This window comes from Artemia sp. Qi Xiang Cuo, chromosome 14, assembly GCF_049724085.1.
Source record: "Artemia sp. Qi Xiang Cuo chromosome 14, ASM4972408v1, whole genome shotgun sequence".
In the NCBI taxonomy this organism is placed as follows: Eukaryota; Metazoa; Arthropoda; class Branchiopoda; order Anostraca; family Artemiidae; genus Artemia; species Artemia sp. Qi Xiang Cuo.
Genome location: NC_142807.1, coordinates 20,489,398 through 20,517,023, shown reverse-complemented (window position 1 = coordinate 20,517,023; position 27,626 = coordinate 20,489,398). Strand labels below are relative to the sequence as shown.

Below are 27,626 nucleotides of genomic sequence, written 5' to 3'. Positions count from 1 at the left end.
CAGGTTCCTGTCCCTCAGGTTGGAAGAAAGCAATGGTCAAACCCCTGCACAAAGCCGGTCTAAAATCAGATTTTAAAAATTACCGTCCGATCTCCATCACATCTATATTTTTCCGGGTTATGGAAAAGCTGATTATTGCAAGAATCCAAACTTATTTTGATGAAAATAATCTTTGGAATCCTGCCCAGCATGGTTTTCGTAAGAGAAGGTCTTGTAACACTCAACTTCTGGAAGTTATTGTTGATTTTCACCATTATGCTGATCTTGGTATACCGTTTGATTGCATTTACATAGACTTCGTCAAAGCTTTTGACAAAGTTTGAATGTCACAACTAGTTGAAAAATGTCGACTCTATAATATTGATGCAAGAACTGTTGATTGGATTGCTGATTATTTCCGTGGTAGGTCTCAACAGGTAGTTGTCGGTGAAGCAACATCTCAATCAATTGATATCCTGAGTGGGGTACCCCAGGGTAGTTGCTTGGGCCCTATACTCTTCTGTATTTTCATCAATGATTTACCATCTTGTGTTCGTCATTCGTCAGTGAAGTTGTTTGCTGATGATGCTAACATTTACCAACCAATACTAACTACCGATGATGAGCCTATACTTCAAGAAGATCTAAATTCAATAAAACGATGGTGCGAATCTAAGTCGTTGTTTGTTAATGAATCAAAATGGGCAGTGCTTCATTACGGGACTAAAAATCAGCCCTGCCGTGCATACTCCCTATCTGGCTCATATATACGGTCAGAAGAATTTGTACGCGACCTCGGTGTTCACTTTGATACGCATTTAAAATTTGATAGACATGTTTTGACTGTAGAAAGAAATACAAGTTAGCAACTCCTCACCTTAAAACGGACTTTCGGGACGTTTAATCTTAAGAATTTCATATTACTTTATAAATAATTTTTTCGGCCCGTTGTTGAATATAATACTTCTGCTTGGTTTCCTCTGAATGTAACAGACGAGCATCGAGTTGAAAAGATTCAGAGGCGGGCGACAAAGTGATCCCTTATTTGAAACACCCTCCTTGCGCACAAAGACTAACTAGGCTCCAACTTCCTTCACTGCATTTCCGACGTTGCCGTACCGACCTCATAAACACATTCAAAATAATCAAAGGCGTGGACGATATTGAGGTAGGAAAATCTTTCGAATTCAGCCACTACCACTTGACACGACAGCATTCTTATAAAATTTACCCACCAAGAACCCACAGGAAAATCGGACAAAATTCATTTGTTAATAGGGTCAGAGACTCTTGGAATAATTTACCGCCAGAAGTTGTTGAAGCCGGATCAGTTGAATCGTTTAAGAATATGTTGGTTGATAGCCAGTTTTACACAAGTGCCTTTTCAGTTTAGACCTTTGTGTTGCCTTTCATTTTATTATATATTGTATTAGTACGACAAGCTTTTTAGCTTACCGTTATGTGGATTAATAAATAAATAAATATGGTCGTTTTACATAGAAAAAAGAAATATAGTTTTACACAAAAATGTTTCCTTTGGCAGTGTCATTTTAGAAATAAAAAAAAACAAATGGGAACTTTTTTACAATGTGTGTAAGCTCCAAACGCCAGGGGAGGGGCAAGTTCAAGTGTATTATGAAGGCAATGATTCACTCCTGTTGAAATTTAAAACAGACAATACGTTGCATGATTTGGAAAATGGTGAGCACATTACCTCTCGAATGGAGTATACGAACTGGGACGAGTCCAATTATCCGGAGCTAGCAAATCACGAGGCCCCAAATAACTTATTATTTAAAAGATCCTAGACGGGGAGCAACTTAATTTCCCACGGTGTCCTTGCAGGTCCGAAGGTGTACTGTCTGCAAACACACAATGAAGATATCAAAAAGGTCTGCAAAGGAGTGCCTACACACTATGTAAAGAAACATTTCAACATGAGTGCTTATAGAAACTGTGTAGAAAACCCTTTTATTTCCAAGAGTTAAGGTCATGGCCATTCGTTCTTAAAACTTTAAGAACTATGCAATTAGAGTCTAAAAAAAATGCCAAGTCGGACAAAGTCTATGTGTGTACGGGCGGTGTGAAATTACTACCACATGGTCAGTACCTTACTTCAGATCAAAACGTATGTTTAGATTACAGACAGTGTATTGGTTTGGAGAAGGTTCAATAGTTGGCAGGAGGAGGTTCCGTTTTTTCCTACAGTAAGTCTCAAGCTAAGCAGTGTTTTTTATAGTGCTTTTTGCTGTGTTTTTATAAGATTTTTTTGCGCCAGGCAGAATTGTTTTTGTTTTAAAAAGTATTTAATATTATACTATTTTATGTTTCTTGTCCTGCGCCCCATGCCCGCAGCTTGCCATCACCCACCGCAACGGGTGCCACGCACCCGTTGCATGGGTATCACGTCGCCGGGTTTTCCGGCCGCTCTGCCCTTTCATGACTATTTGTTTTTTGAATGTTCAAGTGCCTATTTTATTTGCCTATGTAAATATTTTTCAGTGTTTTTAACAGTGTTTAATTCTCAACTGCTTATATAAATATATTTTAGAAATTTGGGACAAATTTATTTGTATTAAAGAAACCATATATTTTATTTTGTCTTTTAGTATTTATTGAACAGAATGAAGTTAGACTGGTTTAGTTGTATTTTGACATCGAGATGAGTAATATGTATCATTTGATATCGAGTAATATGTATCAATTTAAACTCCATTCAGACTTTATGGTCCATCAATATCTGACAAAACAACACTCTTAACGAAAATGAATCGAAATCGTGATAAAAAGTCTATAGAAAATCCGAAAAATATCTATTATTGCTATAGTGTGTGGCAAGACTCCTATGATAAAATAAAGATTACTGCACAAGACATAAAATTCATACGGGGACTTGATAAATATTATTGAACTTGTTTAATATTATTGAACCAAACTCGTGGTTGACTATTGATAATTTAACTAAATCCATTGAAGAATAGTCTCGGGAGATTTTACAGTTATTCACGGTTCGATCTCAACACGAAAAAATTACCGTAACCGTTGTTCTCCACAGTCTCATTCAGCAGAGCAAATGTTTGAGAACACTTGTTTAAAATTGTACTTACTATATCATCTATGAATTGTACTTACTTTATTATCTACTGGGTTGTTCGTGATTCAAGTTTTCTCATGACTATAAATAAACAAATATATCCTGGTGAGCCGAAATTTTTACTCTCGGCATACAACCATGCTACAACCATGCTACAACCAACAAACCCTATGGTTATATTCTATTGGATAACAATCAAAATACAGCCGAGAATTTACGTGTAGTCACTGATATTTTTGACAATGAAATTACCGTATATCTACCAGTGAACAGTAAAAAGGGTCATCAGTTGTCATCATCATACTGAAGAAACCACATGAAAAAAGACATTTATTTTCCGACCTAGGCAATTCAAAACTGCGGCTTAGGAAGGCTATACTCTAATAAAGCATTGACAATGAATTCATCAATCTCCTATCCGAGCTCTGTTTAAATTTAACTGAAGGCAGTGATCAACTGCGAGAAGTATTTATACCACGGAAAAAGCAACATCGTTCACTTGTACGTGCCCTAGCATGCAAAAATAAGGAAAAGGATTTGAAAAGAAAACGGCTTGTTCAAGCGGGTGTTAGCTTCTATTCATTGTTACTGCCAATAATTGCGGGACTTGTAAACAGCATTCTCTAGAAAAATGGCTAAACCTAACAAATTAACGCCTGTAGAACTCGCCATTTCGCCAAAAGAGCACTTTGAAGATAATCTCGATAAATTTATTAACAATGAGACAATTGCACCGATGAAAAATTAATTTTGCTTCAAATCTCCCTTTGACGTGTGGACAAGCATAGACCCTACCGTGAAAGACCACTCAAAGTAAATTTCATTGATCAACCTCCAAATTCAACATCACCGCCATCACCACCACCACCAAAACAGGAAGATTTACCTAAAGCTTTATCAAGTATTTTAGACTTTTTGCCTCATTCGTATCTTGAGCAAAGTAAAAGACTCTTGACCTATCTCGCCGAAAATGAACAGGTACAAATTGATGACAAAAGAAGTGAAGTTATAATCCCTGGCCAGACCTAAAGTTTAATTGATTTGATGTCAGATTTAATTGCAAATCGTAAAAGACACACGTTGTCCAATTTGCTAATTTGAAGCAATGTCAAATGCAATATTATCATATGAAGCAATGTCGATATTCTCATATGAAGAATCACTTTCTGTAACAGACAAATAAACATAGGACATTGACCAGCTTACTAAAACACATTTCGTCTTAACGGTATTTCTTGAATGGGTTTTCTGAAATTGGAGATCTAATTAGGTGATTCATCAAGGTAAACACCTTGATTATTCTTTATCAGAGATTAGACAGCTTTAAAATATAGAATATTGACCTGCTTTTTATAAAACATAAGTAGTATTAATGGTATTTCTGCCCCAGAACCCTTAATTTCTCAGAGAGCATGGAAAGTTTCATTATGAAGCACCAGAGATGCACATAGTGACTTTTGATTTTGTTCGTCTTTCCCCTTTTAATATACTTCTTGACCTTTCTAAAGATTTTGAAAACAATGACTGTCTTAAAATGCGTATTAAACTTTTTTGTTATTTACATGGGTGAGGTTGGGGCTGGAAGCCATTTAATTGCTTTTCACTATTAATTTTATAGCGAATAGGCCCTCTCTTTCATATGAAGACAGTATGGCTAATTAAGCCTTATTTTAGTTTTATATGCCCTGGAAGTCTCAACTTCATCCGCTTAGTCTTTCTTGAGATTAATTAAAAAAAAACTTTTTCTACAAAATAAGTTTTTCAAAGAAAAGTAAAGAACTCCATTAAACAAAAAAAGAGCAAAAATAAAATCAAATAATCTACCAAGTGTGAAACTACCACAAATCAGCATCAATAAATAAATGTCCCAAAACGAACAGAAATTACAATAAATAACCGAGTCAAACTCAAAACGAGCAGAAATTAACATAAGTTGGGTGCAAAACCCCTATGTCTTCCCGAGACCAGAACGAAATTTGCACTTTGCTGAAAAAATATAAATGTTTTTACTTTTATAACTTTAATAAATCAAATAATATTAACATTTTGATTACTAAATATCAGTATATGTATATTTAACTGACAATGCACATTCATTTGTATTTTTTCAGTAAAGTGCAAATTTTGTATTGGCCTTGGGAAGGCATAGGGGTTTTGCACCCAACTTATGTTAATTTCTGCTCGTTTTTTAGTTTGACTTGGTTATTTATTGTAATTTCTGTTCGTTTTGGGTTTCATTTTATTATCGATGCTGATTTGTGGTAGTTTCACACTTGGTCGATTATTTGATGTTATTGTTGCTCTTTTTTTGTTTAATGGAGTTCTTTACTTTTCTTTGAAAAACCTATTTTTTAGAAAAAGTTTTTTTAATTTATTTCTGTTTGTTTTATATTGACATAGTCTTTTCAGGGAAAAAGGAAATAATTGTTTAAATCTTTCGGTTTTTAAGACTTTATAGTTTTTCCTGCTATTTATATCCTGGAGAAAATTTTTCAGCAATTTTTAAAAACATACACACTTTTATAAATCTGGAAACAAATAGTACTGTTTAAATTAGATTCCTAACTCCGCTAGTTAACCTGAAATGGAAAACTTGATACCATTCGCAAAAAAATCTGTTTACTTTCTTTGATAGCTTGGATACACTTACGCTATTTTGATTTGGTTAATTTTTAAAAGCAGAAGTAGCCCCGAAAGTTTGAAAACAATACCCTCAGTCGTTCTTGAAATACTGCTGAGATGCCTTATTGGGATTTAGCATTATCACAGTGCATTTTGATTTATCTTAAAGCAACGTTTAGTTTTTAAACATAATGGGCAAATGGGAGGGTGGGAGTGGAAGGGGGACTAGTTGCCCTCCAATCACTTTCGACTATTAAAAAGGGCATCAGCCCTTCCTATTTTAAATCGAATGAGCCCTTTTCAAAATTCTCACGACATTTCCTTCGATACAAAGTGCCCTGGTCTAAACAACAACAACACCAAAAAATAATACATTATCCCTATATCGATCTTTACTATAGAAATGTCAAGCCTTCCAATCACTTTCGACTATTAAAAAGGACACTAGGCCTTTCGATTTCCAATCGAATGAGCCCTTTTGGAAACGACAACGCTTTCTATACACACCTTATATGCCCCAGGGCATAAATTACAACCCTTACCCTATGGTCATTCTCAATGTTTGGGGGACTGATGGGCGTGGTGGGGGCGAGTTGCCCTCCAATCACTTTTGACTATTAAAAAGGGCACTAGCCCTTTGAATTTCGAATCGAACGAGCCTGTTTTGAAAATTCTACGACAACGCCTTCTATAAAAACCTTATATGCTCCCAGGGCATAGCTTAAAACCCTTTCCCTGAGGGTTGTGGGGGAGTATCCTCCTCAAAAATATATTTTCTATCTGGAAATCAACTATGCTGAACAAAATTGCTATCTCAAAATTTTGATTGGATGTGTTTGGGTGAATTATGGGCGTGGGGGGGCTAGTTGCCCTCCAATTACTTTCGACTATTAAAAAGGGTACTAGCCCTTTGAATTTCCAATCTAATGAGCCTGTTTTGAAGTTTCTACGACAACGCCTTCTATAAAAACCTTATATGCCCCCGGGGCATAACTTAAAACCCTTGCCCTGAGGCATATGGGGCGAGTGTCCTCCTCAAAAATAGATTTTTTATCTGCAAATAAACTACGCTGAACAAAATGGCTATCTCAAAATTTTGATTGGATGTTTTTGGGGGAATGATGGGCGGGGGGGGGGGGGCTAGTTGCCCTCCAATCACTTTCGACTATTAAAAAGTCTACTAGCCCTTTGAATTTCCAATTGAATGAGCCTGTTTTGAAGTCTTTACGACAACGGCTTCTTAAAAAACCTTATGTGCCCCCAGGGCATAACTTAAAAATTGTGCCCTGACGGTTATGGGGGAGTATCCTCCCAAACAAAATATTTTTTATCTGAATATCAACTACACTGAACAAAATGGCTATCTCACAATTTTGATTGGATGTGTTTGGGGGAATGATTGGCGGGGGGGGGGGACGCAGTTGCCCCCCGATCACTTTCGACTATTAAAGATGGTAATAGCCCTTTGAATTTCCAATCGAATGAGCCTGTTTTGAAGTTTCTATGACAGTGCCTCCTATAAAAACCTTATATGCCCCCAGGGCATAACTTAAAACTCTTGCCCTGAGGGTAGCGAGGGAGTGTCCTCCTCAAAAACATATTCTCTATCTGGAAAAAAACTACACTGAACAAAATGGCTATCTCAAAATTTTGTGTTGGATGTGTTTGGGGGAATGATGGGTGGGTGGGGGGGCTAGTTGCCCTCCAATCACTTTCGACTATTAAAAAGGGCACTAACCACTCCAATTTCCATTCGAATGAGCCTTTTTTGAAGTTTCTACAACAACGACTTCTATAAAAACCTTATATGCCCCCAGGACAAACTTAAAAGCATTGCTCTAAGGGTTGTGGGGGAGTGTCCTCCTCAGAAACATATTTTTTATCTGGAAATAAACTACACTTAACAAAATGACTATCTAAAAATTTTGATTGGATGTTTTTGGGGGAATGATGGGCGTGGGGGGGGGGAGGAGGGGCTATTTGCCCTCCAATCACTTTCAAATATTAAAAAGGGTACTAACCCTTTGAATTTCAAATAGAATGAGCCCTTTTGAAGTTTCTACGATGACTCCTTCGACGACTCCATCCAGTCAAATTTTGATTGGATGTGTTTAGGGGAATGATGGGCGTGGGGGTGGGGGCTAGTTGCCCTCCAATCACTTTCGACTTTTAAAAAGTGCACAAGCCCTTTGAATTTCCAGTCGAATGAGCTTTTATTGAAGTTTCTACGACAACGGCTTCTTTAAAAACCTTATATACCCCTAGGTCATAACTTAAAACCTTTGGCCTGAGGGATGTGGGGGAGTTTCCTCCTCAAAAACATATTTTCTGTCTGGAAATCAATTACGCTGAACAAAATGGCTATCTCAAAATTTTGATTGGATGTGTTTGGGGGACTGATGGGCGAGTGGGGGGGCGAGTTGCCCTCCAATCACTTTCGACTATTAAAGAGGGTAGTAGCTCTTTGAATTTCCAATCGAATGAGCCTGTTTTGAAGTTTCTACGACAACGCCTTCTATAAAAACCTTATATTCCCCCACGGCATAACTTAAAACCCTTGCCCAGACGGTTGTGGGGGAGTGTTCTCCTCACCAAAATATTTTTTATCTGGAAATCAAGAACACTAAACACAATGGCTATCTCAAAATTTTGATTGGATTTGTTTGGGGGAATGATGGCCGTGGGGGGGCCAGTTGCCCTCCAATCACTTTCGACTATTAAAGAGGGTAGTAGCCCTTTGATTTCCAATCGAATGAGCCTGTTTTGAAGTTTCTACGACAACGCCTTCTATAAAAACCTTATATGCCCCCAGGCCATAGCTTAAAACCCTTGCCCTGAGGGTTGTGAGGGAGTGTCCTCCTCAAAAACATATTTTCTATCTGGAAAACAACTACGATGAACAAAATGGCTATGTCAAAATTTTGATTGGATGTGTTTGGGGGAATGGTGGGCGGGGGGGGGGGATGAGCTAGCTGCCCTCCAATCACTTTCAACTATTCAAAAGGGCACTAGCCCTTTGAATTTCCAATCGAATAAGCCTGTTTTGAAGTTTCTACGACAACGCCTTCTATAAAAACCTTATATACCCCTGGGCAGAACTTAAAACCCTTGCCCTGACGGTTTTGGGGGACTGTCCTCCTCAAAAACATATTTTTTATGTGGAAATCAACTACGCTGAACAAAATGGCTATCTCAAAATTTTTATCGGATATATTAGGGGGATTGATGGGCGCGGGGGGGGGCTAATTGCCCTCCAATCACTTTCGACTATTAAAAAAGGTACTAGCCCTTTGAATATCCAATCGAATGAGCCTGTTTTGAAGTCTCTACGACAACGCCTTCTATAAAAACCTTATATGCCCCCAGGTCATAACTTAGAACCCTTACCCTGAGGGTTGTGGGGGAGTGTCCTTCTCAAAAACATATTTTTTACCATCACTTTCGACTATTAAAGAGGGTAGTAGCCCTTTGAATTTCCAATCGAATGAGCCTGTTTTGAAGTTTCTACGACAACGCCTTGTATAAAAACCTTATATCCCCCCAGGGCATAACTTAAAACCCTTGCCCTGATGGTTGTGGGGGAGTGTCCTCCTCAAAAACATATTTTCTATCTGGAAATCAAGTACGATGAACAAAATGGCTATCTCATAATTTTGATTGGATATGTTTGGGAGAATGATGGCCGTGGGGGGCCAGTTGCCCTCCAATCACTTTCGACTATTAAAGAGGGTAGTAGCCCTTTGAATTTCCAATTGAATGAGCCTGTTTTGAAGTTTCTACGACAACACCTTCTATAAAAACCTTATATGCCCCCAGGCCATAGCTTAAAACCCTTGCCCTGAGGGTTGTGAGGGAGTGTCCTCCTCAAAAACATATTTTCTATCTGAAAAACAACTACGATGAACAAAATGGCTGGGTGGGGGGGGGCTAGTTGCCCTCCAACCACTTTCGACTATTAAAAAGGGAACTAGCCCTTTGAATTTCCAATCGAATGAGCCTATTTTGAAGTTTCTACGACAACGCCTTCTATAAAAACCTTATGTGCCCCCAGGGAATAACTTAAAACCCATGCCCTGAGGGTTATGGGGGAGTATCCTCCTCAAAAGCATATTTTCTATCTGGAATCAAGTACGCTTAACAAAATGGCTATCTCAAAATTTTGATTGAATGTGTTTGGGGGACTGTTGGGCGTGGGGGGGGGCTAGTTGCCCTCCAATCACTTTCGACTATTAAAAAGGACACTAGCCACTCCAATTTCAAATCGAATCAACCCTTTTCGAAGTTTCTACGACGCCTCCTTCGACGACTCCATCCAATCAAATTTTTATTGGATGTTTTTGGGGGAATGATGGGCGTGGGGGGGGGGCTAGTTGCCCTCCAATCACTTTCGACTATTAAAAAGGGTACTAGCCCTTTGAATTTCCAATCGAATGAGCCTGTTTTGAAGTTTCTACGACGAAACCTCCTGTAAAAACCTTATATGCCCCCAGGGCATAACTTAAAACCCTTGCCCTGAGGGTTGTGCGGGAGTGTCATCCTCAAAAACATATTTTCTATTTGGAAATCAACTACGCTGAATAAGATGGACTTCTCCAAACTTTCATTGGAGATATTTGGGGGAATGATGGGCGTGGGGGGGGCTAGTTGCCCTCCAATCACTTTCGACTATTAAAAAGGGTACTAGCCCTTTGAATTTCCAATCGAATGAGCCTGTTTGGAAGTTTCTAAGACGACTCCTTCTATAAAAACCTTATATGCCCCCAGGGCACTACTTAAAACCCTTGTCCTGAGGGCTGTGGGGGAGTGTCCTACTCAAAAACATATTTTTTATCTGGAAATCAACTACGCTGAACAAAATGGCTATCTGAAAATTTTGATTGGCTGCGTTTGGGGGAATGATGGGCATGGGAGGGGAGGCTAGGTGCCCTCCAATCACCTTCGACTATTAAAAAGGGCACTAGCCACTCCAATTCCCAATCGAATGAGCCCTTTTCGAAGTTTCTGCGACGACTCCTCGATACGAAGTGCCCGGTTATGGAGAAAAAAAACAACAACACATTTTGCCCCCATCGTTCTTTACTTAGGCAACGCTAGGCCGCTGCCTATGATACTGCAGAAATATCACTAATTTCAATAGACATTCTTTAGAAAGCTTGTCAATATTCTACTGTGAGACATGCTTTGGCTTGGGCTTAGTTCCCAAGCCAAATTCGTGTGCTAATCACGCAAAGTCAGTGGATGTATAAAAATGGTTTATTTACAAGGTCCGGGAATATACAAGTTTCAGTATCAAAGTCACAGAAGACTGTGACTCTGAGTCACAAACAAAGCAGCATATCTTCATAACAAATATTAAACTAGACTCAAACTAACTAACGTACGCTCAGTATATATACAGAAAGGAAACTAATCTGGTCCAATAATAAGTAATCAACCTCTGGTTTATTACAAGCTGTGGCTCAATTGCTTTGATGACATGGAAACTTGGAGGCCATAAAAATATGTAGGCTGCCCTGTTTACTGACGCCAACAATAAGACAAATATGTGTTGTACATGAAGTACAAATAATAAAGAAATATAAATTGGTCATAAAGTTGACACTATTTTCCTAAGCCGTCTAAATTCCAATAAAATGTAATTAAGGTATCGGTCAAATTCAGCCTTATCAAACTACCAATTCAAGAGAAGTCAGATTTACCTCCATACCTTAATTTCAAAGCTCTTCAAAGATGACTAAACGGACAAAAAATACTTGATTCTCAGTTACTGCTTGATTCTCACTTATTTCGACGGTATACTGTTGCCCAATCATGCGAAGCTTTCAATTCTATTTCTTTCCAGAAAATTCGAATTTGCTTTAGCAATGAAGGTTTTTGGCAATGCAACCAAACAAAATGTCATAACCGAGTATGATAGAAAACCCTAAATTATATAGGGGACGAGCTTTGTAAATTTGAGTAGTGAATAGCTTTTTGGGAATATTATTGCAGGAAGCATAGAAATATCCGGCAAAAGTTTTGAGAAGAAATTTTGACTGCTTTAGCAATTCAATTTTTTTTTGTAGAAGATGGAGGTTCGAGAATACAATTAAATATACATATATATATAATTGGAAGCAAGTCCTCGTAACCTGATTACAAGGACTTCTAATACTTGTAACAACTAGTTGTAGCACAAACCTCTGCAAAACAAACACAGCACAAAGCTGTGTCTGCATCTCGGGCATATTTACCTTAACCCCGCAGCTCATAGATGACCTCTCGACAGTAAGGCTTGAATGGCGACCCCAGAAGATGCAACTGTGGCTTTATCGATTGAGCGGATATAGTTACTGATTCAACCCCTGTACTACTACTAATATCCCATTTCTAGGCAGAAACAACTGAGGTCTACACCGCAGGTGTCACTGCTTCAGAGATAATGTCTAGCGATAGACAGGTTTACAATGAAGTACAGTAAATGTTAAAGTTTTGCCACAAGTTAAGCAAATTCAGGTTGATTTAGTCTCAGTAGAATTATTGAAAATAATTTTGGGAATGCCATGAACCACAAGGGTACCTGGGAAAATGACTGTAGGCTATGCAAAATGCCTATTGTTTACATATAATATGCTCAAATGTTAGTGGGAAATATACGAAAATTTTCAAGAAGAATATTCTGCGGGAAGAGTTTTCTCTGGAAGAATTTTCTGCGCGGAAGAGAATTCAAGGAGGAATTTTCCAGGGAGAAATTTACACAGGGGGGAGAAGGAGGTAGGAGGATTTAATGATTTAGAAAAAGGTAAGAAATTGACCAGCTGCAAGCACATAGTGTTTTTTTATTTAGTTCAACATCCCCCATCTACATTATCTGAAAGCTTTCACTTTACTACCCTTAGGCTTTTTGGACACCCAGGACCAAACATGGCCCCACTTGTCAATAGAAAATCCTATAAGTAAACAATGAGAAAATTGCGTGAATTATAGCCCTTGCCCTAAAGGCCGTGAGGGGTCATATCCTTCCTACAGGCACAGTCTTTGAGCTTTTCAACTATATTAAATAAAATGGCTGTCTCAAAATTTCCATCTGATGTCATTTGAGAGAGGGCAGCAAAACAAGGCGTGACAGGAGGGCTGCTTGCCCTCCAATTACTTTTGAGTCTTAAAAAGTACCCTAGAAATTTTAATTTGCTTTCAAAAAGAGCCCCCTCAGAACTTTCTACAACTTTTTCTTCCATATGAAGAGGCTTGGTGAAAACCCAAGAATGAAAAATGAATAAATAATAACCAGGTCTCACTTTGTTCTTTACTTAGGCAGCGCTATTGCGCTACCTATGATAAATTTCCTATATCAAAGAAGATACAAAAAAAATAAAATTAATTGTTGCAAAAAAAAAACGATTGTCTAACAGCACAAAAAGTCCACTTTCGTCACAGAAAACACAAAATGAAAAAGATTATCATTTCCTTGAAAGGGAAATAAATTAGACAGCTGAAGGGAATCTATTTCTAAGACGTTTCCTCAGAGAACTGCTAATGACAACTTTGTTATAACTAATCAAACTTACGTAGCATCGTTCCCTGAGAAAGGCTAAGGCGAAGAAAATATCTCCAGGGGATGAGGCAAGGGAGACATGTCTCAGCTGGGGCTGCATTAGCGGATGAAGGGCGAATCTGTTGAGTATCCTGTACTGCGTAATTGCCCTCAAAAGTTCTTCTAGCACATGTGATGCTAGAAAAAAAGGGAAAAAAACTAAATAGTAAATATTTACTGTATATCGATCAATAAAAAATACAACTAAATAACACGAAAAAAACAAATAAAACTAAATATTAAATAAAAAAAGAAGAAACAAAACACATGAATAGCTATAGCAAAAGACTCCACTCAAAGAAAGACATAAGAATGGCTAGAAAAAGACAAAGTCTAGAATCTAGAATAATACATTTTGTCCAGTGTCGTTTAAGATACTTGAAGGGGGGGGGGGGTCATTTACCCGTCGTATTGAATACGCAGAGAAAGAATAAGGTACTTTTGGTTTGAAAAGCGTGGAATTTTTTGCATAATGTTACAAAATTTTCCGCTTCTGACTCAGGCACACACCCAGATCCTTGACTTGGGAGGGGCAGCCGTTTTAGGAGGGAAAAGTGGGACATCCCCTGTCCATCTAGAGTTTTGTTCAAAAAAGGTGTGTTAAGGCTGGGTTTACTATCGACGTAACGTAACGCAAGGGGAAGTTAAAACCAGGGGTTGTAATAGGTGTTTGCGATTTTTTGCGAATAAATTTTTGCGAATGATGGGACGCTAGTTGGTAGTCAGTCATGTGTTAAAAAGCCTATTTTGATCCAACTTGCCAAGTTGTTTCACTTTCAAAAATTTTACCAACCTTAATATTTTACGCAGTGTAAAATGCATCACAAATAATTATGGAACAACATAATCAAACTTAGGCGGGTAGGTCCTATTGGTCTCTTTTGAGAGAGAGCACATAGGCCACCGTAAGGCCCGTTGTGATACCACCGATATAACCAAGAAATACTAATTAAATAAATAGTGATTATATTGTGCAATAATTATTTTTGATATATTTTTATATCACAGCATCACCGCCAAAATCTACTAGTAAGTTAAAAAGGTGTATTACCATGTTTTCGATTTATATATTACATAGTTACAAAACACCTTATTCCAGAGAAGCAACGGTTTTAGTGTATATTTTAAGGTATTCCTTATGGAAAAAATACCTATTGAATTATATATTATGGGGAAACGTTAGAAAGCAAAAATTCAGGGAGTCTTTTCTCTAAAAGCCATCAGAAATTCTAAAGCTTATATATCCAATATATTGCATAAATAGATTCCAGCTTCTTATGAACATGAAAGAAAATATTTATCGAGTTCATTAATGACTAAAATCGGAATAAGGTGGTAAAAATAGGAAGGGCTTTTTCAAAAGAAGAAAATCCGCTATTACTCCCTTAATACAAGGGATATACCATCCACTTAAATTTACTAAAATGCTTAATAGATTTACACGAAACTTATATTTGAACACTTTTTAATAGAACCATTTTTGAAGTCAGGGGTGAAAAAAAACTGTGGTTGAAGAGAGAAAAAATATTTTTATTAGGGCAAAATTTATGTTTTCAGCTATGGGGTTAAAGGAGAAAAATTATCTCAACTTCGTCATTTATTAATAACAGTGAATCAAATTTGCTTATGTCAACATAAATCAGTTAAATAAAGCGTGCAATTTTTATTTAAAACTATTTTTTACAACTCTCTCAATACTCAACGAGCCCAGTATGTATTATAAGCCGGCAAGAATCAGCTAAATGATCATAACAACTGTTGTTTAAAACAATAAACAAAATGAAGGGAAAAGAGAAGGGAATAATGATAGGCACATGCCAAGATGCGTCAAGTTGGCCCACCTGAACTACGGCAGCTTAAGTTAGCCAACGTTATTTTTAAATGTGATCCTTAATTAAAGCAATATTTTTTCCTACTCTGGCTTCTTATTTACTGCAATCAAATGGCTGAATTCAATATTATTATTTTAAATCTAGATCCTCCCGTTGGCCAAGCTAGAAAGGATGATTTTCAGTTTTGTCTCTCTCAAATTCAGCTTAAATTAGCCACCGTTACTTTTAAAATATGGTCCTTACTTAAAACAATTTTTTTTCCTACTCTGGCTCTTCACTTACTGCAATCAAATGGCTGAGTTCAATACTATTATTTTAAATCTAGGTCCTCCCGTTGGCCAAGCTAGAAAGGATGTTTTTCAGTTTTGCCTCTCTCAAATTCAGCTTAAATTAGCCACCGTTGCTTTTAAAACGTGCTCCTTACTTAAAACAATTTTTTTCCTACTCTGGCTCTTTATTTACTGCAATCAAATGGCTGAATTCAATATTATTGTTTGAAATCTAGGTCCTCCCGTTGGCAAAGCTAGAAAGGATGTTTTTCAGTTTTGCCTCTCTCAAATTCAGCTTAAATTAGCCACCGTTACTTTTAAAATGTGCTCCTTACTTAAAACAATTTTGTTCCTAGTCTGGCTCTTTATTTACCGCAATCAAATGGCTGAATTCAATATTATTATATGAAATCTAGGTCATCCTGTTAGCCAAGCTAGAAAGGATGTTTTTCAGTTTTGCCTCTCTTAAATTCAGCTTAAATTAGCCACCATTACTTTTAAAATGTGGTCCTTACTTAAAACAATTTTTTTCCTACTCTGGCTCTTTATTTACCGCAATGAAATGGCTGAATTCAATATTATTATATGAAATCTAGGTCATCCCGTTAGCCAAGCTAGAAAGGATGTTTTTCAGTTTTGGCTATCTTAAATTCAGCTTAAATTAGCCACCGTTACTTTTAAAATGTGCTCCTTACTTAAAACAATTTTGTTCCTACTCTGGCTCTTTATTTACCGCAATCAAATGGCTGAATTCAATATTATTATATAAAATCTAGGTCATCCCGTTAGCCAAGCTAGAAAGGATGTTTTTCAGTTTTGCCTCTCTTAAATTCAGCTTAAATTAGCCACTGTTTCTTTTAAAATGTGCTCCTTACTTAAAACAATTTTATTTCCTACTCTGGCTCTTTGTTTACTGCAATCAAATGGCTGAATTCAATATTATCGTTTGAAATCTAGGTCCTCCCGTTGGCCAAGCTAGAAAGGATGTTTTTCAGTTTTGTCTCTCTCAAATTCAGCTTAAATTAGCCACCGTTACTTTTAAAATGTGCTCCTTACTAAAAACAATTTTTTTTTCTTACTCTGGCTCTTTATTTACTGCAATCAAATGGCTGAATTCAATATTATTATCTGAAATCTAGGTCCTCCCGTTGGGCAAGCTAGATAGGATATTTTTCTGTATTGCCTCTCTCAAATTCAGCTTAAATTAGCCACCGTTACTTTTAAAATGTGCTCCTTACTTAAAACAATTTTTTTTCCTACTCTGGCTCTTTATTTACTGCAATCAAATGGCTGAATTCAATATTATTGTTTGAAATCTAGGTCCTCCCGTTGGCCAAGTTAGAAAGGATGTTTTTCAGTTTCGCCTCTCTCAAATTCAGCTTAAATTAGCCACCGTTACTTTTAAAATGTGCTCCTTACTTAAAACAATTTTGTTCCTACTCTGGCTCTTTATTTACTGCAATCAAATGGCTGAATTCAATATTATTATATGAAATCTAGCTCATCCCGTTAGCCAAGCTAGAAAGGATGTTTTTCAGTTTTGCCTCTCTTAAATTCAGCTTAAATCAGCCACCGTTACTTTTAAAATGTGGTCCTTACTTAAAAAAATTTTTTTCCTACTCTGGCTCTTTATTTACCGCAATCAAATGGCTGAATTCAATATTATTATATGAAATCTAGGTCATCCCGGTAGCCAAGCTAGAAAGGATGTTTTTCAGTTTTGCCTCTCTTAAATTCAGCTTAAATTAGCCACCGTTACTTTTAAAATGTGCTCCTTACTTAAAACAATTTTGTTCCTACTCTGGCTCTTTATTTACTGCAATCAAATGGCTGAATTCAATATTATTATCTGAAATCTAGGTCCTCCCGTTGGGCAAGCTAGATAGGATATATTTCAGTATTGCCTCTCTCAAATTCAGCTTAAATTAGCCACCGTTACTTTTAAAATGTGCTCCTTACTTAAAACAATTTTATTTCCTACTCTGGCTCTTTGTTTACTGCAATCAAATGGCTGAATTCAATATTATCGTTTGAAATCTAGGTCCTCCCGTTGGCTAAGCTAGAAAGGATGTTTTTCAGTTTTGTCTCTCTCAAATTCAGCTTAAATTAGCCACCGTTACTTTTAAAATGTGCTCCTTACTAAAAACAATTTTTTTTCCTACTCTGAATCTTTATTTACTGCAATCAAATGGCTGAATTCAATATTATTATCTGAAATCTAGGTCCTCCCATTGGGCAAGCTAGATAGGATATTTTTCTGTATTGCCTCTCTCAAATTCAGCTTAAATTAGCCACCGTTACTTTTAAAATGTGCTCCTTACTAAAAACAATTTTTTTCCTACTCTGGCTCTTTATTTACTGCAATCAAATGGCTGAATTCAATATTATTGTTTGAAATCTAGGTCCTCCCATTGGCTAAGCTAGAAAGGATGTTTTTCAGTTTTGTCTCTCTCAAATTCAGCTTAAATTAGCCACCGTTACTTTTAAAATGTGCTCCTTACTAAAAACAATTTTTTTTTTCCTACTCTGGCTCTTTATTTACTGCAATCAAATGGCTGAATTCAATATTATTGTTTGAAATCTAGGTCCTCCCATTGGCTAAGCTAGAAAGGATGTTTTTCAGTTTTGTCTCTCTCAAATTCAGCTTAAATTAGCCACCGTTACTTTTAAAAAGTGCTCCTTACTAAAAACAATTTTTTTGTCCTACTCTGGCTCTTTATTTACTGCAATCAAATGGCTGAATTCAATATTATTGTTTGAAATCTAGGTCCTTCCGTTGGCTAAGCTAGCAAGGATGTTTTTCAGTTTTGTCTCTCTCAAATTCAGCTTAAATTAGCCACCGTTACTTTTAAAATGTGCTCCTTACTAAAAACAATTTTTTTTTTCCTACTCTGGCTCTTTATTTACTGCAATCAAATGGCTGAATTCAAAATTATTATCTGAAATCTAGGTCCTCCCGTTGGGCAAGCTAGATAGGATATTTTTCTGTATTGCCTCTCTCAAATTCAGCTTAAATTAGCCACCGTTACTTTTAAAATGTGCTCCTTACTTAAAACAATTTTTTTTCCTACTCTGGCTCTTTATTTACTGCAATCAAATGGCTGAATTCAATATTATTGTTTGAAATCTAGGTCCTCCCGTTGGCAAAGCTAGAAAGGATGTTTTTCAGTTTTGCCTCTCTCAAATTCAGCTTAAATTAGCCACCGTTACTTTTAAAATGTGCTCCTTAATTAAAACAATTTTGTTCCTACTCTGGCTCTTTATTTAACGCAATCAAATGGCTGAATTCAATATTATTATATGAAATCTAGGTCATCCCGTTAGCCAAGCTAGAAAGGATGTTTTTCAGTTTTGCCTCTCTTAAATTCAGCATAAATTAGCCACCGTTACTTTTAAAATGTGGTCCTTACTTAAAACAATTTTATTTCCTACTCTGGCTCTTTGTTTACTGCAATCAAATGGCTGAATTCAATATTATTGTTTGAAATCTAGGTCCTTCCGTTGGCTAAGCTAGAAGGGATGTTTTTCAGTTTTGTCTCTCTCAAATTGAGCTTAAATTAGCCACCGTTACTTTTAAAATGTGCTCCTTACTAAAAACAATTTTTTTTCCTACTCTGGCTCTTTATTTGCTGCAATCAAATGGCTGAATTCAATATTATTATCTGAAATCTAGGTCCTCCCATTGGGCAAGCTAGATAGGATATTTTTCTGTATTGCCTCTCTCAAATTCAGCTTAAATTAGCCACCGTTACTTTTAAAATGTGCTCCTTACTAAAAACAATTTTTTTCCTACTCTGGCTCTTTATTTACTGCAATCAAATGGCTGAATTCAATATTATTATAATAAATCTAGGTCATCCCGTTAGCCAAGCTAGAAAGAATGTTTTTCAGTTTTGCCTCTCTTAAATTCAGCTTAAATTAGCCACCGTTACTTTTAAAATGAGCTCCTTACTTAAAACAATTATTTTCCTACTCTGGCTCTTTATTTACCGCAATCAAATGGCTGAATTCAATATTATTATATATAATCTATGTCATCCCGTTAACCAAGCTAGAAAGGATGTTTTTCAGTTTTGCCTCTCTCAAATTCAGCTTAAATTAGACACCGTTACTTTTAAAATGTGCTCCATACTTAAAACAATTTTTTTCCTACTCTGGCTTTTTATTTACTGCAATCAAATGGCTGAATTCAATATTATTGTTTGAAATCTAGGTCCTCCCGTTGGCCAAGCTAGAAAGGATGTTTTTCAGTTTTGCCTCTCTCAAATTCAGCTTAAATTAGCCACCGTTACTTTTAAATTGTGCTCCTTACTTAAAACAATTTTTATCATACTCTGGCTCTTTATTTAATGCAATCAAATGGCTGAATTCAATATTATTGTTTGAAATCTAGGTCCTCCCGTTGGCCAAGCTAGAAAGGATGTTTTTCAGTTTTGCCTCTCTTAAATTCAGCTTAAATTAGCCACCGTTACTTTTAAAACGTGCTCCTTACTTAAAAAAAAATTTTTCCTACTCTGGCTCTTTATTTATTGCAATCAAATGGCTGAATTCAATATTATTGTTTGAAATCTAGGTTCTCCCGTTGGCCAAGCTAGAAAGAATGTTTTTCAGTTTTGCCTCTCTCAAATTCAGCTTAAATTAGCCACCGTTACTTTTAAAATGTGCTCCTTACTTAAAACAATTTTGTTCCTAGTCCGGCTCTTTATTTACCGCAATCAAATGGCTGAATTCAATATTATTATATGAAATCTAGGTCATCCCATTAGCCAAGCTAGAAAGAATGTTATTCAGTTTTGCCTCTCTTAAATTCAGCTTAAATTAGCCACCGTTACTTTTAAAATGTGCTCCTTACTTAAAACAATTTTTTCCTACTCTGGCTCTTTATTTACCGCAATCAAATGGCTGAATTCAATATTATTATATGAAATCTAGGTCATCCCGTTAGCCAAGCTAGAAAGGATGTTTTTCAGTTTTGCCTCTCTTAAATTCAGCTTAAATTAGCCACCGTTACTTTTAAAATGTGCTCCTTACTTAAAACAATTTTGTTCCTACTCTGGCTCTTTATTTACTGCAATCAAATGGCTGAATTCAATATTATTACATGAAATCTAGGTCATCCCGTTGACCAAGCTAGAAAGGATGTTTTTCAGTTTTGCCTCTCTTAAATTCAGCTTAACTTAGACACCGTTACTTTTAAAATGTGCTGCTTACTTAAAACAATTTTTTTCCTACTCTGGCTCTTTATTTACTGCAATCAAATGTCTGAATTCAATATTATTGTTTGAAATCTAGGTCCTCCCGTTGGCCAAGCTAGAAAGGATGATTTTCAGTTTTGTCTCTCTCAAGTTCAGCTTAAATTAGCCACCGTTACTTTTAAAATGTGCTCCTTACTTAAAACAATTTTGTTCCTACTCTGGCTCTTTATTTACCGTAATCAAATGGCTGAATTCAATATTATTATATGAAATCTAGGTCATCCCGTTAGCCAAGCTAGAAAGGATGTTTTTCAGTTTTGCCTCTCTTAAATTCAGCTTAAATTAGCCACCGTTACTTTTAAAATGTGCTCCTTACTTAAAACAATTTTTTTTCCTACTCTGGCTCTTTGTTTACTGCAATCAAATGGCTGAATTCAATATTATCGTTTGAAATCTAGGTCCTCCCGTTGGCTAAGCTAGAAAGGATGTTTTTCAGTTTTGTCTCTCTCAAATTCAGCTTAAATTAGCCACCGTTACTTTTAAAATGTGCTCCTTACTAAAAACAATTTTTTTTCCTACTCTGGCTCTTTATTTACTGCAATCAAATGGCTGAATTCAATATTATTGTCTGAAATCTAGGTCCTCCCGTTGGGCAAGCTAGATAGGATATTTTTCTGTATTGCCTCTCTCAAATTCAGCTTAAATTAGACACCGTTACTTTTAAAATGTGCTCCTTACTTAAAACAATTTTTTTTCCTACCCTGGCTCTTTATTTACTGCAATCAAATGGCTGAATTCAATATTATTGTTTTAAATGTAGGTCCTCCCGTTGGCAAAGCTAGAAAGGATGTTTCCCAGTTTTGCCTCTCTCAAATTCAGCTTAAATTAGCCACCGTTACTTTTAAAATATGCTCCTTACTTAAAACAATTTTTTTTTCTACTCTGGCTCTTTATTTACCGCAATCAAATGGCTGAATTTAATATTATTATATGTAATCTAGGTCATCCCGTTGACCAAGCTACAAAGGATGTTTTTCAGTTTTGCCTCTCTTAAATTCAGCTTAAATTAGACACCGTTACTTTTAAAATGTGCTCCATACTTAAAACAATTTATTTCCTACTCTGGCTCTTTATTTACTGCAATCAAATGGCTGAATTCAATATTATTGTTTGAAATCTAGGTCCTCCCGTTGGCCAAGCTAGAAAGGATGTTTTTCAGTTTTGTCTCTCTCAAATTCAGCTTAAATTAGCCACTGTTACTTTTAAAATGTGCTCCTTACTTAAAACAATTTTCCTCCTAGTCTGGCTCTTTATTTACTGCAATCAAATGGCTGAATTCAATATTATTGTTTGAAATCTAGGTCCTCCCATTGGCCAAGCTAGAAAGGATGTTTTTCAGTTTTGCCTCTCTTAAATTCAGCTTAAATTAGCCACAGTTACTTTTAAAACGGGCTCCTTACTTAAAATAATTTTTTTCCTACTCTGGCTCTTTATTTACCGCAATCAAATGGCTGAATTCAATATTATTATATGAAATCTAGGTCATCCCGTTAGCCAAGCTAGAAAGGATGTTTTTCAGTTTTGCCTCTCTTCAATTCAGCTTAAATTAGCCACCGTTACTTTTAAAATGTGCTCCTTACTTAAAACAATTTTGTTCCTACTCTGGCTCTTTATTTACTGCAATCAAATGGCTGAATTCAATATTATTATATGAAATCTAGGTAATCCCGTTAGCCAAGCTAGAAAGGATGTTTTTTAGTTTTGCCTCTCTTAAATTCAGCTTAAATTAGCCACCGTTACTTTTAAAATGTGGTCCTTACTTAAAACAATTTTATTTCCTACTCTGGCTCTTTGTTTACTGCAATCAAATGGCTGAATTCAATATTATTGTTTGAAATCTAGGTCCTCCCGTTGGCAAAGCTAGAAAGGATGTTTTTCAGTTTTGCTTCTCTCAAATTCAGCTTAAATTAGCCACCGTTACTTTTAAAATGTGCTCCTTACTTAAAACAATTTTGTTCCTACTCTGGCTCTTTATTTAACGCAATCAAATGGCTGAATTCAATATTATTATCTGAAATCTAGGTCCTCCCATTGGGCAAGCTAGATAGGATATTTTTCTGTATTGCCTCTCTCAAATTCAGCTTAAATTAGCCACCGTTACTTTTAAAATGTGCTCCTTACTAAAAACAATTTTTTTCCTACTCTGGCTCTTTATTTACGGCAATCAAATGGCTGAATTCAATATTATTGTTTGAAATCTAGGTCCTCCCATTGGCTAAGCTAGAAAGGATGTTTTTCAGTTTTGTCTCTCTCAAATTCAGCTTAAATTAGCCACCGTTACTTTTAAAATGTGCTCCTTACTAAAAACAATTTTTTTTTTCCTACTCTGGCTCTTTATTTACTGCAATCAAATGGCTGAATTCAATATTATTATCTGAAATCTAGGTCCTCCCGCTTGGCAAGCTAGATAGGATATTTTTCTGTATTGCCTCTCTAAAATTCAGCTTAAATTAGCCACCGTTACTTTTAAAAAGTGCTCCTTACTAAAAACAATTTTTTTTTCTACTCTTGCTCTTTATTTACTGCAATCAAATGGCTGAATTCAATATTATTGTTTGAAATCTAGGTCCTCCCGTTGGCTAAGCTAGAAAGGATGTTTTTCAGTTTTGTCTCTCTCAAATTCAGCTTAAATTAGCCACCGTTACTTTTAAAATGTGCTCCCTACTAAAAACAATTTTTTTTTTCCTACTCTGGCTCTTTATTTACTGCAATCAAATGGCTGAATTCAAAATTATTATCTGCAATCTAGGTCCTCCCGTTGGGCAAGCTAGATAGGATATTTTTCTGTAGTGCCTCTCTCAAATTCAGCTTAAATTAGCCACCGTTACTTTTAAAATGTGCTCCTTACTTAAAAAATTTTTTTTCCTACTCTGGCTCTTTATTTACTGCAATCAAATGGCTGAATTCAATATTATTGTTTGAAATCTAGGTCCTCCCGTTGGCCAAGCTAGAAAGGATGTTTTTCAGTTTTGCTTCTCTCAAATTCAGCTTAAATTAGCCACCGTTACTTTTAAAATGTGCTCCTTAATTAAAACAATTTTGTTCCTACTCTGGCTCTTTATTTACCGCAATCAAATGGCTGAATTCAATATTATTATATGAAATCTAGGTCATCCCGTTAGCCAAGCTAGAAAGGATGTTTTTCAGTTTTGCCTCTCTTAAATTCAGCATAAATTAGCCACCGTTACTTTTAAAATGTGGTCCTTACTTAAAACAATTTTATTTCCTACTCTGGCTCTTTGTTTACTGCAATCAAATTGCTGAATTCAATATTATTGTTTGAAATCTAGGTCCTCCCGTTGGCTAAGCTAGAAGGGACGTTCTTCAGTTTTGTCTCTCTCAAATTGAGCTTAAATTAGCCACCGTTACTTTTAAAATGTGCTCCTTACTAAAAACTATTTTTTTTCCTACTCTGGTTCTTTATTTGCTGCAATCAAATGGCTGAATTCAATATTATTATCTGAAATCTAGGTCCTCCCATTGGGCAAGCTAGATAGGATATTTTTCTGTATTGCCTCTCTCAAATACAGCTTAAATTAGCCACCGTTACCTTTAAAATGTGGTCCTTACTAAAAATAATTTTTTTCCTACTCTGGCTCTTTATTTACTGCAATCAAATGGCTGAATTCAATATTATTATAATAAATCTAGGTCATCCCGTTAGCCAAGCTAGAAAGAATGTTTTTCTGTTTTGCCTCTCTTAAATTAAGCTTAAATTAGCCACCGTTACTTTTAAAATGTGCTCCTTACTTAAAACAATTATTTTCCTACTCTGGCTCTTTATTTACCGCAATCAAATGGCTGAATTCAATATTATTATATGTAATCTATGTCATCCCGTTGACCAAGCTAGAAAGGATGTTTTTCAGTTTTGCCTCTCTTAAATTCAGCTTAAATTAGACACCGTTACTTTTAAAATGTGCTCCATACTTAAAACAATTTTTTTCCTACTCTGGCTTTTTATTTACTGCAATCAAATGGCTGAATTCAATATTATTGTTTGAAATCTAGGTCCTCCCGTTGGCCAAGCTAGAAAGGATGTTTTTCAGTTTTGCCTCTCTCAAATTCAGCTTAAATTAGCCACCGTTACTTTTAAATTGTGCTCCTTACTTAAAACAATTTTTCTCCTACTCTGGCTCTTTATTTACTGCAATCAAATGGCTGAATTCAATATTATTGTTTGAAATCTAGGTCCTCCCGTTGTCAAAGCTAGAAAGTATGTTTTTCAGTTTTGCCTCTCTTAAATTCAGCTTAAATTAGCCACCGTTGCTTTTAAAAAGTGCTCCTTACTTAAAACAATTTTTTTCTTACTCTGGCTCTTTATTTATTGCAATCAAATGGCTGAATTCAATATTATTGTTTGAAATCTAGGTTCTCCCGTTGGCCACTTACTTAAAACAATTCCTTACTTAAAACAATTTTGTTCCTAGTCTGGCTCTTTATTTACCGCAATCAAATGGCTGAATTCAATATTATTATATGAAATCTAGGTCATCCCATTAGCCAAGCTAGAAAGAATGTTATTCAGTTTTGCCTCTCTTAAATTCAGCTTAAATTAGCCACCGTTACTTTTAAAATATGGTCCTTCCTTAAAACAAGTTTTTTCCTACTCTGGCTCTTTATTTACCGCAATCAAATGGCTGAATTCAATATTATTATATGAAATCTAGGTCATCCCGTTAGCCAAGCTAGAAAGGATGTTTTTCAGTTTTGCCTCTCTTAAATTCAGCTTAAATTAGCCACCGTTACTTTTAAAATGTGCTCCTTACTTAAAACAATTTTGTTCCTACTCTGGCTCTTTATTTACCGTAATCAAATGGCTGAATTCAATATTATTATATGAAATCTAGGTCATCCCGTTAGCCAAGCTAGAAAGGATGTTTTTCAGTTTTGCGTCTCTTAAATTCAGCTTAAATTAGCCACCGTTACTTTTAAAATGTGGTCCTTACTTAAAACAATTTTATTTCCTACTCTGGCTCTTTGTTTACTGCAATCAAATGACTGAATTCAATATTATTGTTTGAAATCTAGGTCCTCCCGTTGGCTAAGCTAGAAAGAATGTTTTTCAGTTTTGTCTCTCTCAAATTCAGCTTAAATTAGCCACCGTTACTTTTAAAATGTGCTCCTTACTAAAAACAATTTTTTTTACTACTCTGGCTCTTTATTTACTGCAATCAAATGGCTGAATTCAATATTATTATCCGAAATCTAGGTCCTCCCGTTGGGCAAGCTAGATAGGATATTTTTCTGTATTGCCTCTCTCAAATTCAGCTTAAATTAGACACCGTTACTTTTGAAATGTGCTCCTTACTAAAAACAATTTTTTTCCTACTCTGGCTCTTCATTTACTGCAATCAAATGGCTGAATTCAATATTATTGTTTGAAATCTAGGTCATCCCGTTGGCTAAGCTAGAAAGGATGTTTTTCAGTTTTGTCTCTCTCAAATTCAGCTTAAATTAGCCACCGTTACTTTTAAAATGTGCTCCTTACTAAAAACAATTTTTTTTCCTACTCTGGCTCTTTATTTACTGCAATCAAATGGCTGAATTCAATATTATTATCTGAAATCTAGGTCCTCCCGTTAGGCAACCTAGATAGGATATTTTTCTGTATTGCCTCTCTCAAATTCAGCTTAAATTAGCCACCGTTACTTTTAAAATGTGCTCCTTACTAAAAACTATTTTTTTTCCTACTCTGGCTCTTTATTTACTGCAATCAAATGGCTGAATTCAATATTATTGTTTGAAATCAAGGTCCTCCCGTTGGCTAAGCTAGAAAGGATGTTTTTCAGTTTTGTCTCTCTCAAATTCAGCTTAAATTAGCCACCGTTACTTTTAAAATGTGCTCCTTACTAAAAAAATTTTTTTTTCCTACTCTGGCTCTTTATTTACTGCAATCAAATGGCTGAATTCAATATTATTATCTGAAATCTAGGTCCTCCCGTTGGGCAAGCTAGATAGGATATTTTTCTGTGTTGCCTCTCTCAAATACAACTTAAATTAGCCACCGTTACTTTGAAAATGTGCTCCTTACTTAAAACAATTTTTTTTTCCTAATCTGGCTCTTTGTTTACAGCAATCAAATGGCTGAATTCAATATTATTGTTTGAAATCTAGGTCCTTCCGTTGGCGAAGCTAGAAAATATGTTTTTCAGTTTTGCCTCTCTCAAATTCAGCTTAAATTAGCCACCGTTACTTTTAAAATGTGCTCCTTACTTAAAACAATTTTGTTCCTACTCTGGCTCTTTATTTACCGCAATCAAATGGCTGAATTCAATATTATTATATGAAATCTAGGTCATCCCGTTAGCCAAGCTAGAAAGGACTTTTTTCAGTTTTGCCTCTCTTAAATTGAGCTTAAATTAGCCACCGTTACTTTTAAAATGTGGTTCTTGCTTAAAACAATTTTATTTCCTACTCTGGCTCTTTGTTTACTGCAATCAAATGGCTGAATTCAATATTATTGTTTGAAATCTAGGTCATCCCGTTGGCTAAGCTAGAAGGGATGTTTTTCAGTTTTGTCTCTCTCAAATTCAGCTTAAATTAGCCACCGTTACTTTTAAAATGTGCTCCTTACTAAAAACAATTTCTTTCCTACTCTGGCTCTTTATTTACCGCAATCAAATGGCTGAATTCAATATTATTATATGAAATCTAGGTCATTCCGTTAGCCAAGCTAGAAAAAATGTTTTTCAGTTTTGCCTCTCTTAAATTCAGCTTAAATTAGCCACCGTTACTTTTAAAATGTGCTCCTTACTTAAAACAATTGTTTTCCTACTCTGGCTCTTTATTTACCGCAATCAAATGGCTGAATTCAATATTATTATATGTAATCTATGTCATCCCGTTGACCAAGCTAGAAAGGATGTTTTTCAGTTTTGCCTCTCTTAAATTCAGCTTAAATTAGACACCGTTACTTTTAAAATGTGCTCCATACTTAAAACAATTTTTTTCCTACTCTGGCTCTTTATTTACTGCAATCAAATGGCTGAATTCAATATT

General features: G+C 35.8%; 1 protein-coding gene across 1 annotated transcript in view; it reads right to left on the bottom strand.

Moving 5' to 3' along the window:
• LOC148944247 (uncharacterized) overlaps positions 1-27,626 on the bottom strand; it is a 229,527-nt gene that overhangs the window by 158,120 nt on the left and 43,781 nt on the right. Inside the window, exon 3 of the mRNA XM_089099729.1 lies at positions 13,243-13,406. Coding sequence (XP_088955855.1) covers positions 13,243-13,406 — 164 coding nt within the window. The remainder of the gene's footprint in view (positions 1-13,242; positions 13,407-27,626) is intronic.